At 40.6% G+C, this 20,478-nt stretch overlaps 2 protein-coding genes across 4 annotated transcripts in view; one reads left to right on the top strand and one right to left on the bottom strand.

The window, feature by feature from the left end:
* The first annotated feature begins 1,747 nt into the window (after positions 1 to 1,747).
* Positions 1,748 to 15,056, top strand: MRS2 (magnesium transporter MRS2). The gene is made up of 11 exons (XM_058802577.1): positions 1,748 to 2,189; positions 2,437 to 2,510; positions 3,996 to 4,032; positions 4,625 to 4,737; positions 5,155 to 5,328; positions 5,973 to 6,103; positions 6,793 to 6,909; positions 9,410 to 9,562; positions 10,596 to 10,713; positions 11,461 to 11,574; positions 12,547 to 15,056. Exons 1-11 carry the CDS (start codon positions 1,748 to 1,750, stop codon positions 12,655 to 12,657), a joined length of 1,584 nt encoding a protein of 527 aa, XP_058658560.1. The 3' UTR covers positions 12,658 to 15,056.
* The window catches only part of GPLD1 (glycosylphosphatidylinositol specific phospholipase D1), a 22,127-nt gene continuing 16,335 nt past the window's right edge, over positions 14,687 to 20,478 (bottom strand). For 2 of the 3 annotated variants that reach the window (XM_058815771.1, XM_058815780.1), the window contains exons 18-25: positions 19,385 to 19,526; positions 18,736 to 18,835; positions 18,541 to 18,634; positions 17,779 to 17,955; positions 17,315 to 17,475; positions 17,030 to 17,056; positions 16,889 to 16,939; positions 14,687 to 15,744 (exon numbers count right to left, since the gene is read on the bottom strand). In XM_058815771.1, the coding sequence (XP_058671754.1) occupies positions 15,667 to 15,744; positions 16,889 to 16,939; positions 17,030 to 17,056; positions 17,315 to 17,475; positions 17,779 to 17,955; positions 18,541 to 18,634; positions 18,736 to 18,835; positions 19,385 to 19,526 (830 nt within the window). In that variant the 3' untranslated portion in view covers positions 14,687 to 15,666. Of the gene's footprint in view, positions 15,745 to 16,888; positions 16,940 to 17,029; positions 17,057 to 17,314; positions 17,476 to 17,778; positions 17,956 to 18,540; positions 18,635 to 18,735; positions 18,836 to 19,384; positions 19,527 to 20,478 lie in introns of those variants that run through there. The other variant, XR_009275430.1, reaches the window with a different exon arrangement.

Genomic DNA, 20,478 nt, shown 5'->3' with positions numbered 1-20,478 from the left:
AAACTGTGGAGACCATCACGCACACCAGTTACACTGCTTGGAAACCCCATACCCTTCCCATCTTGATTTGAATGTCAAGGATTCCTTTCAGTAGAGCTCAGCAGAGATGATCAATGATTGTCTTAGAGTAGGAATATTAATGAAGTTATATAACTAGCAAAACCAATTATTGTAAAGATTAAATTTAAGAGCGGATGAATTATGCATAGTACATAAAACAACTTATGTAATGATGACTTGGCAAAAAAAAAAAATTGGATGAATTTTGTTTACTAAGTGGAACATGTTTGGAGGTATAATCCCGTGTGTTCCCAGTGCCAAAAAAAAGAAGTGTCTGCTTATTCACATCAAATTGGTGTTGGGTAAGTTTCTTTTGTCCTCTTTGGTGACACCCTTGTTTTCAAAATTCCGACCAGTGTTTAGATTTGTGCCTTCCTCTTGGAGCAGCCATGCTGCACGGATCATTTCATTAATCACTTCCTTTTTTACTGCCCTGCTGAGGATTAATGAGTACTCTAAGTACACTCTGATAACGTGTTCTGCTGCAGGGTTTGGATGCAGGCTTTGTCTCCAGGCCGATATACACACTTCAGCAGGACTAGCCAAAGGACCCCTAGTACCTGCATTGCACTTCTGCACATGAAAGCTGCAGTTCCAAATGAATGTACAACAGTGGAACCTGGTGTGCTGCTAATGAAACTTTTGCATCTCAACCACCCAGGCTGTCTCTAGCTTAGATACAGAAGTAGGGCAAGGAAATTTAATTCCAAGACATTTGCTGGGGACAAAACTGTACTTCACTTGGGAAAAAAACCTGTATTTTAGAAGATCATCTGGAAGAGGCCGAATGCAGCAGGGAAAACCCCAGCCACAGTAAGGTGTGCTCACACAGCAAGGTGTTATGAGCACTGCTGGAGCTGAGATTTTAAGAACACTTATGTCTTTGGGAACAGTTATCCATTTAATTGGATTTTCAATTTGGACCTACGTCATTAGAGGAGCTCACGTGAGCTTCATGGGGTACTTGGTTTTTTTTTTTTCCCATTCTCACAAATCTTCATGTACAGTGGGATTGAACACAGCCTGGGTGAAGTGGTGAGAAGGATCATGGCTCTGTGCATATACATGTGAAAAATGCCAATCACTTGTTTTTAAAATTTTAAAAGTTTAATAGTAATAAAATGGTTATAAAATAGTAATACAATTAGAGTAACAATAATTTGGACAATTTGAATTAGGACAATATGAGGCAATAGAAACAGAGTTACGGACGTCCAGGTACCTTTTTCTGGGCAGCATAAGCCCAATAAAGGACACACATTAACAGAGGATTAACCCTTAAAAACAATAGCCTGTTGCATATTCCTACATCTCATACATGATGCATAAATTCCATTCAAATACAGGATTCTGTCTGGTCATCGTCAGCTTCTTCTTCTTAACCCGAACGGCATCGTCCTGCCCGAGCAAGGCGGGAAGAAATTCGTTTCTCCTGGTAATGGAGCAATAAATTCTCTTTCTCTGAAAGATTTAGATATCCTGTGGCAGCTATCTCAGTCCTTTCTTTAAAAAAATATCTTACATAGCATAGTTTCTATTTTAACATTTTGTTATAACCTAAAACTATATTTAACATACTACTTAAGAGAATTAATATAGCATTATTTTCTAACACAACACATATAATATTCATTTTAATATTTGCGAAAAGCCAATCATAAAATACGCATTTTTCACATACACAACAATGGCTACGAACTTCCAGGGCACCGCTGGGTTATCTCAGAGCGCTCAGAAATACAGAAGCGGGTTGGCAGGACGCACCACTCCACAGCCGCCCGGGCCCCAGCCGGATCCCTCTCCTCGCAGGCCGCGCCGGGGCTGCCGTCACCGCGCCGGGCTCCTCCTCCCCGTCCCGGCCCGGGCTCCTCCCTCGCCGCGGCTGCGCGGCGGGAGCGGTGCCGGGCCGAGGGGCCGAGCGGGGTCGATGCTGCGCGGGGCCGCGCTGCTCCCCCGCGCCCTGGGCGGTGGCGGCGGCTGCTGCTGCTGCGCGGCCCGCGGCTGGGCGGGCGCGGCGGGCGGCGGCTCCCGCCCGAGGGCCGCCCCGGGGCTGCCGCCGGGCCGCGCCTGGGACCGGCCCGCGGCCGTGGCGGCGGTGCCGCTGGGCGCCCGCGGGCTGCGCTGGGCCGGTGAGCGCCGTGTCGGGCCCCGGGACATGGGGGCGGGGGCGGCTGCGCTGCGGGTGGGCGGGCTGGGCCGGGCGGGTCGGGGTCGGGGTCGGGGTCGGGTTCGGGATCGGGATCGGGATCGGGATCGTCGGGGCCTTGTTGTGCCCGGCGCTTCCTGCCGTGCGTGCCGGAGCCTGGGAGCGGGGCGCCGCGCAGCTCCGTGCCAAGGGCGGTGTGCTGGGAGTAGAGCTGTGTTCTCTCCCCGCAGGTAAATTGTACCAACATGCCCCGACTGAGAGCTCCCAAGCCACCCTGGCCAGCGTGTCTCCTGTTTTTGCCGTGGTAAGTACCTGCAGGCACTTCCGCCAGCTACGGCGGCCGGTGCAAGATGATGGTGCTGTTTTCTCTGTTGTTTGTTTGGTTGTTTTTTAATCTTAAGGCGTCATAAAAACAGGTGGATTTGTGTCTCGGAGAACATCCCTGAGTTCTAAATGGTTGGTTTGAGCTACTGTGATTTGAGGACCAGCTGGAGTACATAGTGTTGATGAAAATGCTTTTCTAAGGCCCAGCATCTGCTGGAGGTTCTCTGGCTCTAATTGTGAAAGCAAGTCAACTACTGGAAGTGCTGCAGTCAGAACCTTATTAGTCCTGTGTCTTGATAGCTGCAATTTTAAGCAGACATAGAATTTGGTGGAAAACAGGCTCTGTCTATGCTGTCTTTTTAAAGGTGACTGAAGGCTGTTTGCAAGCTGCTTGGTTTGCACATTATTGTTTTCTTTTAAATATATATATCGTGAAAAATCCCATTATTAGTGCCAGTGAAAAAAGATGTGGTCTCCTTGTTGATAACAAAAATCAGTCATTCTGCTTTTCAACAAGGTGCTATGTAACCTCCACTGCAGCTCTACTGGAATGGATGCTTAGGTAGGCTTAATTCACTGAAAGTCAGTTTAAAAGTCAGTAATGTTGAATTAAGCTATACAGTTTATGAGGAAAAAGAATAAACTTCATTATTAATCCAGAATGGCAGTCTTTCCGAGAACATAACTTTACTAGGAAATACAAGCATTAAGCGAATCATAAGAATGACAGATGCTAAGACAAGAAGTATTTAGGTGCAGGCTACAAGCTAAATAGTATGTCTTTGCAATACTCGATGTGGGCACAAAGCCTAACCATACAGTCTGTGGTAATCTTTACTTTTTAAGTTTCATTTGTAAATTTTTCAGAATGTTACAGAGAAAATAGCTGAATTTTCAATCCCAGATGTGGGATGCCTTGCTGGTCTCCTCTCCATGAGATCCACTGATGGGGATGTATGGGAATAGCTGAAAGCCGTGCCAGGGAGGTTTAGACTGGACATTAGGAAGCAGTTCTTTACCAAGAGAGCGGTCAGACTCTGGAACAGGCTTCCTGGAGAGGTGGTCAATATCCCAAGCCTGCCAGCATTTGAGGCATTTGGACAGCATCCTTTATATCAGGCTTTAACTTCTGGTCAGCCCTGAACTGGTCAAGCAGCTGGACTCTGATCATTGTAGGTCTTTTCCAACAGAAATAGTCTGCTCTAAGTCTGATCCTCTGTAAATCACCTTAGCAAGGTTTGTGTAGGAACACGGACATGCAGATGACACTGATCACAAACACAGTGAAACGTGGTCAATTCATGCAATTATTTTGTTTAATTGTGAATAGAGAGCATAAAAGTTGCTTTCTCTTCATAATGTGTTTTCCATTTGGCTTCTAGGGAAGTGCAAATAATTTTAGAAATTGATTTATTGTTTTATAGTGTTTCTGTGAAACAAATTTTTTTTTTCCCCATTCCTCCAGATGAAGTTTGACAAAGAGGGAAATACTACCTATTTTGGTAAGTTTTCATTGAATTTTGGTTGGATTTGTTTGAGCTTTTTCCTTGTCCAGTGCAGAAAAGCCCAATTGAAATCTACTTGGTTAAAAAAATTATGGTTTAGATATTTCACTGTGTTTATGTTTGAGATATTGCAGCATTTCTTCTGTTTTGCTGCCTTCCATTGGGCCTTCATAGCATCTCTATTGTTACAGTTTTTGTATATTAAGTAATATTTTGAAAATAATATATTACCATCTGTCACAGGAAGGTAATTTTTGCTTTGCCTTTTTTTTTTCTGACCACCATGCTACTTTTCCTGCCTTGTCCGTCCATGTAGGATTATATGTGCTTTCTTAAAGGAGTCACTTGTTTCTGATGTGAAATTAATTGTCATGGCCAACTTTTTCACTTATATCTAGAATTTTTCCATTCAAAATACAATCTTTTAAATGTTGTAGAAAATAATTTGAATTGAGATATCAATAGGAGGAAAACCTTTAAGAATAGCTGGGTTGTTTTGTTGTGGGACTTGCTAACAGACTAGGATGTAATTTTGGAACATACATGCTTGTCCTCTAAATGTTTTCATCTAAAAATATTTTCATGATAGAAAAGAAGAAAACAGAATTGTACCAGGAGTTGGGTCTTCAAGCTCGAGATCTAAGATTTCAACATGTGATGAGCATTGCAACCAGGAACAACAGGATCATCATGAGAATGGAGGTAGTGGTTTCCCTATAGCTGAATGTAAACCCTGTCTCATCCTTGCACCGTGATTTTCTTGCACAGCAAGAATACAGCAGCTTTCTGTGACATGCAGTCCAGCAGTAAATGTTTCTTTGGAGCTCTGCCTAGCAATGAACTGTACACATTAGTGACCATTTTCCTTGTTGGACCCTGGAGAAACATTACTAACATTGTCACAGAAGTAAAGGCTGGTGCAGAGCCTCTTCTCAATCCCTGGCACAGTGCTGTGTCTGAGCCTCTTTGCAGTTAGCATGAGATTTTGTTATTTTCCTGCCTGAAATTACATTTGAAGATTGGTTTTATCAAAGCCCAAATCATCAAATGTGCTACAGTGTTACGAGAAATCTTCAGTGAGGTTTTTTTCAGACTCCTTACATGTACTGTCTTTTTCAGTTCTTGAAGGCTGTCATAACACCAGAGTTTCTTCTGATACTAGATTATCGTAATTTAAGTCTGGAACACTGGCTCCTCAATGAACTAGCATCTCAGCTGGCCGGGGAAGGTCAACTAGTCACATATTCCCTGCCCTTTGAATTCCGAGCCATGGAAGCAATTCTGCAGTACTGGGTGAGCTATCTCATTTTGTAAAAATATTTAGGAAGTTCTTGCTACACAGAAAGGGCAGTATGACTTTAGTCTTGTGTTAATATTTACATGTATATATTTTTATATGTATTCTGCATTTTCACTTTATCTTTTTTGTTTTGACCCCTTAGTTCTTACCATTTTGTGTGTATGTGTGTTTTCCTTCCCTTTCCAATAAATGCTATTTGGATATGATGGCTTCACCATCATTTGGAAAATGAAAAAACAAGTCAGAATTCCTTTCTAGAGACATGTTGTAGCTGGAATGAAAATCACACAAATGTGCTGAGGTTTTGGCCTCTGAAGCAGGAGTTAGATGAGATTTCTAGCTATCATCTGTGCTTGCTAATTGTAATATAACATTTATAGACAATAGTGTTTTAGCTTTATTAGCCTTATTGGTGTGGTTGTCACTGGGTTTCAGTTCACTTTCTATGAAATACTGTATTGTGCACTGGCTTTGTGTTTATGGGGTATCCATATAGGAAGTATTTCTCAGGCACTGGAAAGCAGGTTGTATTAAATACCTATTACTGTGAATTCTGTGTTGAGAGACAGGAGTCAGTTGCCCAAATCATTCTAAATGAATTATTTTAATTCTTATGAAGGATCATGTTGTTATCTAGATCAGCAAACTGCAGGGAAGACTTAACACTTTGCAGCCTCAGATCCTTGAGACACTGGAAGCCCTAGTGGATCCCAAGCTTTTATCCGTGGATAGGAGTAAACTACATGTTCTTCTGCAAAATGGCAAGAGGTAACTAAGAATAAGTTGTGAAGGCACTAGAAGATGACCATAGAAAATGGCATGCATTAAAGTGTTAGAAAAATGGTATCTGATAATAATTTCCTAAATTACTGTAATGCTGGATTGCGCATCTTGTTTGGAAATGTAAAAGTCAGTATATTAATTACCTGTGATATGGTGGGAAAGGGAAAGAAATTCTGAAGAGTCAGAAATAGTGTCATGCTTCTTAAATAGCATTTGACAAAACAAAATAATACCTAAGAGAATCAAACTGTGTGGAAATGTAAACCTTAAAAAACCTTCCCTTTAATGTAAACCTTTGTAAATCTGTGTACATCTGTGCTTTGAAGTTACTTGTACAGTGCTACCTTCATGTATTGGCCTCTCTCATGTGATAGGGCAAACATGTGCTTGCTATGTGCTCAAAGAGTGCTTGTTTTTTTGGTTTACAAATACATCCAGAAACACATCTGGATGCCTTTAATGTGTGTCTGTACCTCACTGGTCCCAGACAGATCACTGCCACAGCTAAGTGTGTGGCTTGTAGAGCATGTTTTGAAGCAGCTCTTACAGCCCTGCAAGGAAGTCTTCCCTGGCCACTCTGTCTGATGAGGGTGCTGGCTGGCAAACTCATGTAGAGATTACCTTTGGGCACTGGTGCCATTGGGTATTATTTAAGCCTTTGCCTGTTCTTTCAGCTTGTCAGAACTGGAAACAGATGTTAAAGTCTTCAAAGAAACGATTCTGGAGATCTTAGACGAAGAGGAAGTAATAGAAGAACTCTGTCTGTCTAAATGGACTGATCCACAAGTATTGTATGTATCATTTGAAACCACATACATTTTTTTTTAAACAGTGGATTTTGGTTGAGGAAAACTTGAACACTAAACTGGATGTTTACTGCTAAAAGCCAGAAAGGAAAAGTCTTTCTATTTTTTTTAACCCTAATGCTTGCTACTTCAGAAACCATTGTAGTTGCCATTTTGGAGAGGAACTCCATTGTTACACAGTTACAAATAGTTCTTGACATAGCAGGCTGGATCATCTAGTATGTGATGGGACAGGAGCCCGATGGCAGAAAAAGCAAATGTTATTTTTCAATATAAATCAACACATGCTGGGAGCATTTTCTTCACTTTTACCAAAATATAGCAGGTTTTAAAGCTTGTTTTGATTAGGTCAGACTCCACACTTCCTTTACTAGAAGTTCTGAACACCTTGCTCCTAGCTTTTTTGCTCACCAGCAGAACCTGAAAGAAGGAGGCCTTAGAGTAACCTTGGTGACCTGAAGGACAGCATTCTAGGAGATGTATGTGCAGAAACAATCCTATTGCACCCTGGGGTTCTGGTGCAGGACAGCACACAGCAACAGCAGCACTGTTCACTTTAATAAAAACTAAAAAAGATAAAAATAATGTATACAATTTCCACATATATTTTGGGCTGAATTGTATTTAAATCTCGGGCATAGAGATGTATTTTATATATAAGCAGACAACAGAAGTTACCTTCCAGGATACTTTGTGAAGTGGCTGAATGATACTTTTGCCTGACTGCAGTGCCTGTATGTTGTAATCCTGTTCACATGGTGTGTGGGTTCGAAGTCTTGCCCTGCAGAGCTTAATCTAAATGTGCAGTTCTGGAAACTCTCTTCCAGAAGTGGGACATGGTTTGCATCTTCTGGAACAGTACCAGAAGTAGCTCTAAATTCTAGCTGCTCCTGAGTCAGCAGCTGGTCTCTTTCTGGTTTTGCTCACAGCCTTCCTTTATATTCAATACAGTCTGCTGGCAAAGCCTTTGTTGCCTCATCTTAGACAGTGTGTAGGGGATCTAGGAAAGATCCCAATGGCACCTTATGCTTGTGTCAAGAGAAACACACAGGCATCCCTTCTTTCAGACACCAGTGCACAAGGGTAGGAGAGATAGTAGGGGGTTGTGTGAAGAGCTGTGCTGCAGGATGCACAAGGCACACCAGCAAACGCAAGCCATGACAACACATTTGGAGGCACATTGGCCATGTGTGAACAGCTCTTTTTGGATCCAGGATTGATACAACTGATGGGTGATATTTGGTGAACTCAAATTTGAGTTCATCCTGAAAGGATGTGGAGGAGCACAGTTAGGCAGTAGGTGCCATCAGAGATCTGCAGCAGAATGGTGAACTTAGCTCAGAGAGATGAGGCAGACTTGACTTGGTGTGAGGAATTGCCAGAATGTGGAAGAGTCATGAGACAGAATGGAGACTAGTTAATGAAAGCATATCCAGTGGCAGTTATTTTCATGTCTTTGTGGCTGTCTTTATTTTGTAAATCCCCAGAGGAGCTGATGTAAATGCAAAGATGCTCATCAAGAATGACCTTGAGCTGAATCTGTAATACTGCAGATAGTTCTCTAAGACTTTCAAGTCTGCAGCTCCTCTCATCTCCATGCAGTGCAGTGAAAACCTCAAGGTTTGGAGGGCTTTCAAATCAGGTTGGCTAACTCAGTTTCTGCCCCAGAAAGAGAAAAACTAGGTGCTCTGTTAAAGGTCCTCAGGGAGCTTACATTAATTGATTTGTAAGATGTAGCACTGATTTTTACGGAAAACCATTTCAGAGATGTTCCTTTAGCAGTCAGTAGTGCCAAGAGGAGATTCATTAAAAACTTCAGTCTCTCTAGAGAAATGAGATCATACCACAAAACAAAAAAATATTCAGAACAAAGCCAGAACAATCTTCCTGGCTTTGCTGCTTAGTTTCCAAGCTCTTGTGGACCTCAGATGTCTCAGTTTCATCTATACAATGCCAGAAACATGTATTTCAGAGGAAGGCTGCTGCTCCAGCAGCAGCACTCTGAAGTTAGATGAAAGTCTTTCAAAATTCACTTAAGAGAGGAGCATCTTTCATTAAGATAGTCACTCCTTGGCTGCTTCAGGATTGAAGAATGCTTTGGAGCAATTACTGTGGACAGCTCAAATACTTTACTACTAAACCATTTTAATATAAGCTAAACCATCTCCATCACTGTGTAATTGTGTATTGGCTTTGTGTTGTTTTATTGTTGGAGAATTTTTGACTGCACTGTTACCAGCTCTCACCACTTGAGGGCACCAAAAAGTTAATATACTCAAGTTTATAATAACTTGAGTAATATATATATATTTAATAATATATAAATTTAGTAATATATAAAGTTTTTATAACTCTTTAACTTTTTAATATCCAAAAAATTAAAATTTTTGGTGGTGTGCATACTTTGAGCACGTTAAATGTTAACATATGAATGTATATACATATATGTACATATAACCAGGAAAATATAAATTGTTGCTCACAGTGAGGAGAGTACATCTGGGATTGACCATGCAGAGGAAATGGAGCTGCTGTTGGAGAATTATTACAGACAAGCAGAAGATCTTTTAAATGAAGCTCGTGAACTCAGAGTACTGATTGACGACTCAGAAAGCATCATCTTTATCAACCTGGACAGGTTAGCTACCATCTGTTAGATTACCAAAATTTGGAATTTAGACTTTCTTGGCCTAGACTTTCTCAAATTTTACTACAAGGAAAGTTGGAGAATTCTGTCTTAGTGAGGGACTTGTAGTCACAGCAGCTGTATTGCACTTTTCTAGTCATTAACTGGATAAAACTAAGCAAGAAGACAGCCTAATTACTGAGTGGAATTAGTATGTAACTCTGTAGCTAGGCATCAGTCTTCTCTAGCAGCAAAACCCAGCTTCTCCTAGACTTTTCAGGGGAGCTGTCCAATACAGGAAATATCTGCAAATTGAGAAGCATATTAAAATTCTGTTCAGAAAAGATTACTAACTAGTAATCTAACTACTCTTTCTCTCTGTATGCTACATTTTTCACTTTTAGTCAGATTTCTTACTGAAAAAGAGTTGTAGTTTGCATTTGCACGAACATGCCCCTCTGAGGTCAGTATTTAATATTCTTTCTCCTCTACACTGAGGAGTTACCTGTAGAAACACTTTTTGGATGCTGTATCAGGAAACCACAAAAATCTTTTTGTGGAAGACTTGAATATGAAATTCACCCAAAAGGACTGAAGTTTGTAGTCTGCAGCATTTAGCAACTCCATTTTTTGTAAAATGTATTAATTTGCAAGGTAACAAAAAATTTTTGTTACCTTGCAAATTAATTTGTCACCGTTGTGAATACAGACATAGAAATTGCAGCCAGGTGGTGGTGAGAAGTTACAAATCTCAGCAGAAATTTACTGTTACTCTGTATATACACTTCTGAGAAGTGAGCAATACTGGAAAGTCTGATGATGGTTAAGCAGAACCTGCTGCCTTTAGAGGTGTCCAAATGTAGCAATGTCAAAATAATAGTTTCTTTGTACTGTTGTTTCATGATCTTTGCAACTGAGTTACATAATTTCAGCATGACTTCCTCTCTTTCGCTATTTGTTTTTAGTGCATTTTATATGGAATTTAAGAATTTAGGCAGCAAATAAATTTTTGGGTTCCCCTTACAGATGTTTCTCCCTTCTTTAGCCACCGTAATGTGATGATGAGGCTGAACTTGCAGCTGACCATGGGGACTTTCTCTGTCTCTCTCTTTGGACTCATAGGAGTTGCATTTGGTATGAACTTGGAGTCATCCCTTGAAGAGGTAAGGAACAAGTCCTGTGTTTATCATAAAATGTGTGTCCTGCTCTTAGAGCTTATTTCATATTTGGTACAACTTCATTCTTTCCATAGACAAAGCTCCAGTGATTCATGTGTTCATACAGTCACTTCTTTTGTAAGCAAATTACTGCAAGGCAAACTGCACAGTATTGTATTGCAGCCTTTTTTCTGTGTCATGTCCATGGAAAAGAAATGGGAAGACACATTTTTGGTTGTATAAGTAGTTGATTATAAAGTAGTATTAAAGTTTTGTTAATGATCATCTATTCTGACAAGAGCAGCTTTGTCTTCCAGACACAAGGGTATCTGTCAAGCAGCCAGGGCATTTCCAGCACATCAGAGGAAGTACTCTACTGTCAATAATTGCTTATACCAGCTGGGGGGGTACAACTTTAAAACTGCACTTACCACCTTTAAAACAAACAAACAAACAAAGCAAAGACTTCGTCCTTTTCAAATCAGTTAAATATAAGGATTGAATTTTCAGACTTCCCAATGAAGGAAGGAAAACTGCATGGAACAGTAACAGAATACAGTACAGTGATCCTAAATAAAATGCTTTGCTGTGAAACAGCCCTTTTTCCAAGGAAGGATTTGGCTGTTGATGGTGAAGAGTTTACTACTTCCTCTTATAAAGGAAGAAATACTGGTGGGGAGTGAGAGATTATCTTTGGATAATCCCTTTTCTGGAGAGATAATTGGATGACTAATGGGAGTGTTCTCTTGGTAGGACCCCAGGATATTTTGGTTGGTGACAGGGATTATGTTTCTGGGAAGTGGTCTGATCTGGCGGCGCTTACTTTCCTTCCTTGGGCGGCACCTGGATCCTCCGCTACCTCCTCACGTACGTATGGCTGCCTGGGGCTCCTGCCTACACTCTGCTTCTACACTTCATTCCTAAGGCAGAAGATAAGATGGCTTAGATGGATAGGCCACAAAGCATGGCAAAATTCAGCTCAGGGTCTGCTCCATGACAGAGAAGGTGCTCCATAGCTGGACTGGAGGAGATGGGGAGCCCCAGCACTGGGCAGAAGTGAAGCTGCAAGCTGTTCCATGAGAAGTGTTGTATTTGCTTTCACCTGGAAGCCCAAGGAGAGCTGGGACTAATGGTAGAAGAAGTCCTTTTCCTTCTACCCACATACTAACTCTGGATCCATAGTCCCTGACTTGTAAAAGAGTAAGGAGAGCTAAATATACATGAAGATGTATATTTACATGATGATGTATATGATGAAGATGAGCACTAGCAGTAACATCACTCTGGAGAATGATGCCGTGGTTGTAATGCCTGACTCTCAGTCTGAAGTTTGTAATAGTTTCTTACATATACACCAGCTATCTTTGTCATTGAGGGTACAGAGCTGTAGGAAGATTTCCAAAGAGACCATGCTCAGATTAGCATGTATGGGTCATTTTCCCTATTGACTGCACTCTCCAGGACTTGTGGAACTGTGTTGTCTATCTCATCTCTGCATATCAGTAAAGTCAAAACTTAAGTTGCTACAAATGACACAGGGAGGCTCAGATAAATTCTCCTTCCCTCTTCTCCTTTGCTACTAAGAATCAGCTGGCAGTAGTTGTGGATTGTTGCTATGGCTACAATTTACTAGAATAAGTGTAGTTCAAAACTAAGTCCAGCACATACTGACTGACTTGGAGAAAGATATTGGGAGGTATTAGGGAGGGAGAAGCCAAAGACACTGCTCTGAAAATAAGGGGAGCAAAATCAGGGTTCAAGCATCTGTGGAGCCTTACTTCCTTCTGCCACATGTAGAGCAGCTTCTCATGTAACCAGGCTATTTTGTTTCTTGCCTAGGTTCCTGCAGCTTTGAAAAAATCCCAACCAGCAGCTGGAAGAGTGGACATAAAGACCAGTCTTAAAGGAGAAACATTTGGGCTGAGCAGAAGCACATTAACAAACCAGTAGGAACAGCAGGAATGAAGAGACTTCCATTGTTACAGGGTGGACTTTGGACTCTTTCCTTGTATTTGTTCTTCCTTACTGAAAACTGCAAGAATTTCTAAACTTGCTAATTTAATATATATTTTGTGCCAAAAACCTACAACGAAATTTTTAATGCTCACACACATAAGGAGAGAAACATGAGGGCAAATAGCAAAATGCTTTCTATAGTAGTTTCACCTCCCCCCCATGTATGTGCCTTTAGTTTTCTGTATCACATACATGTACTTACTTTTTGGGCATTCTCATTTGTAGTGTAGTCAAATACTGCTTTACTTAATGGCCTTTATTACAGAGAACAGAATTTTTGGCTTAAAGAAGGAAGCAGTCAGGATTTATCAATAATTCTGGTTCTGAACTGCAGATTTAGGAATCTGACTTCAAAAAAAAAATCCATTCCAAGAGTGACTTCCTGAATGGATTTTTAAGACCCTATTTAATTGCAAAAAGTTTTTCCAAAGCAAAAAGCATACCTGCATCTCTCATGAAGCATGAGTTCTAGATTGGAGGCAATGAGAAAAAAGGAGCAATAAAAGGCTTTGAAATGTAGCTGCTAATCTTGTATGTTCCTTAACAATTAATTTAGGCTCCAAACAGCAGTTCTAGGAACAGGGCAAGTGGGCCTATGGGCCACTTGAGTTTTCCATCTGATACTGTTTCAACACACATTGGTACAGCTGCAGTTTAACACCTCCGTGTGTTGCCATAATTCAAATTCTGGTAAAAATCATTGGATGGGTTGTTTGTTTTTCTTAAGGTAGGATGTGCTTTCTCTCTTCCCTCCAAGACAAAGCATGGACTAGCCTGCACCACAGTAAGTAGCCAGGTTAGTTAAAGGTGTGGAAGCCTGTTGTCCTGTGATAGGCTGCAGGAAGGAGTAAAAGTCTTATGGCAACTATTTCTGTTGTTCTTAGGACTTCTCTTTAAGGGTGTAGTTCTCCACTGGTTTCTCTCAGGTTGTAGAGGAAGCATGAAATGTGTCTAAATCACGTCACATTCTGTCCATTTCTTCTTTGGGATTTTTTAATCTATCTGTAAACACAGTGAGCTGCTCCTTAGGTGCTACCATGTAAATCATTGTACTGGCAGGGTTGAAAAGACAGTAGCTGTAGCTGTGAATATTCTTCTCAGGACTAATGAGTCAAAGATGGAAATAAAAAGGTTCTTAAATTAAAGTTGTCCAGGCCTGTGATTCTGGTTTGGTTCAAGTCAGTTGGATGTGGTTACTTTCCAACAACAGTTCTTCTGTATGTGACTTTAAGTACAGATACTAATGGCATGAGAAGGTGAGAAGGATAATGGGGCTTGTAATGCTTTTGAGTTTTTTAGCTGATTTTTTTGCAGCCTTTAAGCTTAGCAGGTAAAGTAATAAAAAATCACCCAACTGAGCAGTCCAATGAAAAAAAAACCAATTACATACCTTGCTGATAAACCCCAGGAATCTCAGTGTGTGAAGGGAGATAGATGCTGATATTTTCAAATGAGCTGTAGTTTCTTTAGGCCAGAACTGATATTGGTGCAACTGTTAGGGAAGCTTTCTCGTAAGCTTTTTTGCAGGGAGGCTTCTGTGAACTCCTTTTGACTCTTTACCTGTACATAACTGACTCAAAACACAATAAAAAATTGCGCGAAGACATGTCTTCTACAGGACTGCCTTTTATCTGTAGACATATGCAAATGTTTAAAGTTTTTCTTACAATTCAAGTAATCAAAATGCAGTCAAGTGCAATAAAATTATGTGGAGGTCATACATAGCAAAAAGCCAGTGGAGATTGTATGCTCAGAATGAAATTGCTACAGAACTGATTTTGTCAATTTTGATTTGAAGAGAAATATTCTGCCCTTAAAAGCACACTGCTTGTTTTGCCTCATACCACGGTTAACAGATTTGTAACATAAGTACTGCAATCCCAGTTGTAGCCAGTCACTTCTTTCACAAAGTTCAGATTTAACTTCTTTTTTAAAGTGTTCTGCTATTTGGGCAAGTCCTCAAAATAGATACCAGAATGCATTGTAAATCAAGCTACTGTTCATCTTGCCTTTTTTGATGTGTTTAGAACAACATCCTTGAGAGACAATTCCTAGGAAGGTAAGTTGAGATGTCTAATTTTGGAGTATGACCTTTAGAATTCTGTGCAATTTTATTTAAAATCAAAATAATGCCTTGCCTTTGTGAAGGAGGCAAGAGAGAGAAAACACACATATGTGTCTACAGACTAGCATTGGTAATAACAGTATCAACACATTCTGCTGCTCAAGTTGTTTAATAGAGAATTGATGCGCACTGTTAAACCTGCATCGTACAAAATTAGTGTTAATTAGTTAAAGACAATACTGTTAACAATAAAAGCCATTAACAACTCTGTGTTACCATGGTCATGGAATTTTACACAAAAGCAGAAAGGATGTCAAGAGTAACCAGCCAAATTGCATTTCCTCAAACTTTACCAGTCTTGCTTGTTCTTTTTTTCCTGGGAGATGTGAGCTGCACTACACCCTCAATGCACGCCTCAAGACTTGAGAGAGAGAAGAGAGAGAGAGACAGTCCTGTTGATCAGCACCCACCTTTCTGTCAGTCTTAAAGCTGCCCCTGCTGCATGCTTATTATTTTGTCAGTAACTTTCCATAACTTAGAATCCTTATCACAGTATGTAAGAATTGTAAATGCTGTGCTGCAGTTTCCCAGTTTTGTCAAGAAGATACTCAAATCTGGTCAGTAAAGGTGGCCACTGAACATTCCTTATACAGCCAAATACTACTACCAAAAATGCAGCTGCTTGTTCATTTCAACCTCTCAAAGGTTTTCAGACCAGCTCGCTTGTTCTAGATAAGTGATGCTGCTGCCCACCACAATTCAACAAAAGCTTGCCCACACAGTTGGTTTATGTGGGCTCAGGAAAGTAGCACAAATACTACAGAGGTTCATCACTACAAGACCAGGTGTGCCCTGGTCTTTAAGGCTGCTGCAAACTTCTAGAGTGAGTAGACAAAAAGCCTTCCACCAAGTCGAGCTTTCGCAGAACTTCTCTCTGCTGCCACTACAACTTCTTTCTGCAGGGATAAAGAGCAAAGGTTAGCAAATGCAACTGCAGGTGCATGGCTGCCTTAAGCTTCCCTCGTAGATTATGACCATCTCGTTAGTGTCATATAGAAATGTGATGGGAAATGAGAGAGCAGCCCACCTCATTGGAGTAGCAGTTAAGAATACAGTTTGGCAAACCAGACTATTTCATTTGGGGAACTGGAGCAAGCTGGAACCAAATGAAATGAGTCTCTTGCCCATATTAACTGCTTCTCAGGGCTAAGATCAATAGGGATGAAGGGGGAGTGTGGACTAGATGGTGCTATAGCAACAGAAAGCAACTGCTTGGAGAATGGCCTCACTTGCATTTAGCAGTGCCTGTGTTTCAGGTGTTGGATTATGCACCCTAATCTAGCTGAGAAGAATTTCCAGGTGTTTCTCCATTGCATGTTTTAACACAAGAAGTCAAGCACCATTTGTTGAAGACCTCCTCAGCCTGGTACTGAGGCTTCCTCAGAGAACCCCAGTCCTCATGGAGGTGATGTTAGAGTGAGCAGAACATTGGAACTCAGCCAAATAAGCACTAAGTAACCTGCCAGCTAAAAAAAAAAAGGCTCCTTAGTGCATCATACAAATGTAGCAATGCGGGTTTGGTAAAAAAATGGGCATCTGAGAGAAGCAAAGAGAAACAGGCAGACAAACACATCCTAAACCAGTCAGGTAGGAACTGGACCTCTGTGCTTAGAAACACAGGACATATGAACAGCATTCACTGCAGGTGATAGCCAGGACAGCAAGCCTGTAAAAACTAAATCAGAGGGATGGTTTTGAGGACCTGGTTTGCTCCACAGCTGAGCATCCACTTTCCATACAGATTGGCATGAAGCTGGGAGGCATCTATGCTGCATTTCCCATGGAACCTTTCAGCATACTCCCAAGCAGTTTAGAATTCAGGCTGCTTTAAAGCGATTCAGATTTTTTAGTTTAGGTGCCAAAATTGTAGCATTCCATAGCTCATCAATCTATAAAATGTGTTTAATTATTGGTTCAGAGAGTAACTATGTAAAGAACTTAAGACTTGAAAATGTGTAAGATACATGCGAGGTGTTAGCTAGTATATGCAAGTGAGGTAGAAGGATGATATGAAACCTCCAACCATGTAATTTTTCTCACCTTTCTTTCAGATTTCACAGTGGTAATGGAACTCCCAAATCTTGATAGTTCCTGTAAAATAACATTGCTGGTTATAATGCTGCAGGTTTTTTTAAGCAGGACTTTTTAGTTTCTCTCAGTAATTTGTTTCTGGCTACTTACCTCAGGAGAAGTCAGGACATACTGCGCCTATAGAAGAAAAGAGAAGAGGAAATAAAAAGTCAGTGAAAGAGAGTAGGAGACCAGTATGATAACCCTGGCTCCTAAACAGCAAAGTAATTTAGGAACAAACAGGAGGAGCCTGAGAGTTTTGCACAGATTCAGAAGCCTGAGAAAAACTTTTGTTTTCTGGAACGAAGGCAGAACACACTTAGTATTGGTACTGGATGTAATTAATTAGTTGTCATTCTAAACTTATGTCCAGAATTCATTTTCATGTATTCTTACCCAGTCCTCAGGACAAGGAGATGTCCATGATGTGCAGTGGCCTGTCACATTCCCTGAAGATGCCTGTCTGCCATTGAAAATATAAACACGGCCAGCAGCTCCACCAGCCAGGACTGAGGTGACACCATTAGTTCGCAGTGGGGATGCCACAATCATTTCATCTGCACGTATTACAAAGAGGATATAACACAGCAGAAGTGAATTAATGGTAGACCAAAACACAGAAGAGCTGGTATGTACATGCCTCTAGATAACAAAATTTCTATTAATGATGGCAACTAAAATGTTTCAATTTCTGATTGAGTTGCTTGGGATTTTAGAGAGGCCTCCCTGTAAGGCACAATGGAATACTAGTACAATTCAATTGAGCTGTGTTTAGCACTTGTATGAATATGTAGGTGGCCAATTTTCCTGTTGCCAAAAGTCAAACACTTCACTTTTGGTCTAGCCTCATCAAGTTTTACCTAGTCCATCACTATCCAGATCACTTAGGTATATGTCTCCTCCGAAACGAGAAAACCTCCTGTCCCCACTGAATGTGCTGAGCAGAGAAGGCTTGGTGCTGTTTGACAGGTCATAAACCAGAGCCAGTCCAGCTTGATGCAGCACTGAGGACATAAATAAAATCCTAGACAGGCTGTCTGGAAAAAAAACAAACAACCAAAAACCAGATGTTGAGCATCAGACATAGGAACTCAGGTATAATACTTAAAATTATAGGTAATACTGGCATTACATAAAATGGACAAAATTAATATAATGTATCAAATGACATCAACAATTATATGGGATTAACACTAATTAGCATAGGGAAAAAATTCTTTTAGTCATAGTACCAGGGGAGAAATACATTCCAGTTAGACTTCTGCAGTTTGACGTCCTCAATTCCTTGCTGTCTACTGCCACAGTGAGGACAAAATACTGTGATGTTTCAATTCCAATAAATATGCAGTCTACTAGAAAATCACTGTTACATAAATAATGCAAAGTGGTAATGCTTTTAAGCCCATTTTTAGGAAAGAAGAAGACCCACTGAAGTTGAGGCACAGTAAAGAGGACTCTACATATAAGGCATATAGAGGTGATTACAGTGATTTCTTTTTTTTTTTTTTTTTAACTACATGGGAATTTAAAGGTCTCTTTTCCCTTAAACATTTTATCTCTTCTCAAGTCATGCAGAAACAAACATCCTAAAGCAGAAATGGTCTCCAATTTTCAGGACATACCTGCAGTAGGTGCACCCATCACTAAAACTTTCCTTGTGTTCCCCGCCACAGACAGCACACCACTGGCCAGAGACAAACCCATTCTGCCCATCTCCTGTTAGATTTTTAAAACATCTATGTAATTTCTACATTTCTACACTTGAAGTTATTCACAAATATTCACAAATTATTCCCATAGTAAAGAAGCAGCCCTACCTTGTCTCCAGTGATCTCAAACCAGGGCTCTGTACTTGGTGGGTTATACCCGTACACCTTCCCAACACTCTGTCTGACATCCAGCAAGAGGGGATTGCAGCTTCAATTACAATGCAAAATAAATTTGTATCTAGCAACATAATATTGTACACATTCTCCACTTTTACTTTGGAATAACAATGCCTGACAAATTCCAGAAATCTACTTTAGTAATTCCCATACTTGTTCTAACTAATTACACAATGCTTTGAGCAGAGATTTGGTCTGTCTATCCACTTGTTTATCATCCAAAACATTTTCATGTTTAATTTGCTTTTAAAAATGCTATCTCAAAGCAAGAGCTATCCATATGGTTATTTAAGGCGCATTTACCCATCAGCATTTTTGTGATCCCTCTCCTCCCTCCTCAGGGAAACCCAAGAAATTCTTAGGTGTCTTTAAATAACAAAGACCTGCTCTAGAGGGTCTAAAAATCCTTGTCTTCATAAAGAAGGGTGAAGACATAAAACTATTAATTTAATAAAAATATTCTAAGCAGAACAAAAAGGAAAGTTCCTAAAAAAGCTAGAAGTCTAATCTATTGCAAATCTTAAACCTTGCAGAAGAAGAGCAGAGTGGAGAAGGCAGCAAGCTGTCACATGCAACACACCTAGAACAAGTCTTCCATGTAGGGCTACCAATCAGCAGTAATGTCATGTTCTCCAGCTGGCAGCTAGCAAGTGAAAATCCAAACCAAGCATAGTTTTCTTCCCCCTGCACCATCCAGTTGGCATCCTGTACTGAGAGAAGTCCTGAGAGACCAGAAAAAAATATGAGTTAATTCTTGGTGTGCCCTGGCATTGAAAAACCAATTTGCAATCCTCCACTGATTCATCCTGTGACAACAAGTTTCTCTGTTCAAAGTTACACTGTTCATGACATGGCATCAGTAGTTGTTGACTTTGCTTGCTCACCGTGCAGCTCTACTGGCTGGTGAAAGCTTTCCTTTGACACAGCCTGTTTCTCAATCCTTCCAATAGTACATGAAAGCTACCACTCAAGACTGCCCTAAACTACTTACTGTTTATCAGAACTTGCAATTCTTCAAGGGTGCTGGGTGGGAGCATTCTGGCTATAATTTAAATAAGTAATTCTGTGCTTTGGTTTTACAAAATTGTCAGCAGTGTTTTCAAACCCATGTTCTTGTGGTTTCTAATTTTACATTTATTAGAACAAGCTGCAAAAATCATCATCTGTCCCCATTAACTGTATTCACTTGTAGCATTCCTCTTTAGCCACATGAAGAGGAATGATAAATATTCATTTGTAGAGGTTTATTTGCAATTTTCCAAGAGAGAGCAGTGAGCCTACCCTGGACTCACAATAGATGGTTGAATCCATTGCTTTAGTAAAGTTCCCAACAAAGTTTCCCACATTTGTTCTTACTTCCAAGCTGGGACATTGCAGTCCAGATGGACAGAAAACCAGATGGGAAAAACTTGGTAGAGATTACCCCTCTGACAAGAGCCCATCTCTACCAACATGACAACAAACATGTGTTGTTCTCTGAATGCCTGCAACAAGTGGAGTGCCTTCAGGGATCCATTTTTTGACTCATCCCGTTGGTCACTTTATTATAAAATATTTAGACAAGGCAACATGATGCCCTTTTTTGAAGCTGGCAGATAACAGGAGATTGCAGGGGTTGGTCTCATTTAGAGGCACTCAGGCAGGCTGGAGTAAAAGGCTGACAGCAACCTCACA

Source organism: Ammospiza caudacuta, chromosome 1, assembly GCF_027887145.1.
Source record: "Ammospiza caudacuta isolate bAmmCau1 chromosome 1, bAmmCau1.pri, whole genome shotgun sequence".
Taxonomy (NCBI): Eukaryota; Metazoa; Chordata; class Aves; order Passeriformes; family Passerellidae; genus Ammospiza; species Ammospiza caudacuta.
Note: the sequence above shows the minus strand (reverse complement) of the source record. Positions and strands in the feature narration are given on the sequence as shown.

Excerpts from the sequence above, each read along its gene's own strand:
- MRS2 (XM_058802577.1), top strand. The coding sequence starts at position 1,748 with ATGGCTACGAACTTCCAGGGCACCGCTGGGTTATCTCAGAGCGCTCAG. Across the intron at positions 5,329-5,972 it reads AAGCAATTCTGCAGTACTGG|ATCAGCAAACTGCAGGGAAG; the intron begins GTGAGCTATCTC and ends GTTGTTATCTAG. Across the intron at positions 6,104-6,792 it reads CTTCTGCAAAATGGCAAGAG|CTTGTCAGAACTGGAAACAG; the intron begins GTAACTAAGAAT and ends CTGTTCTTTCAG.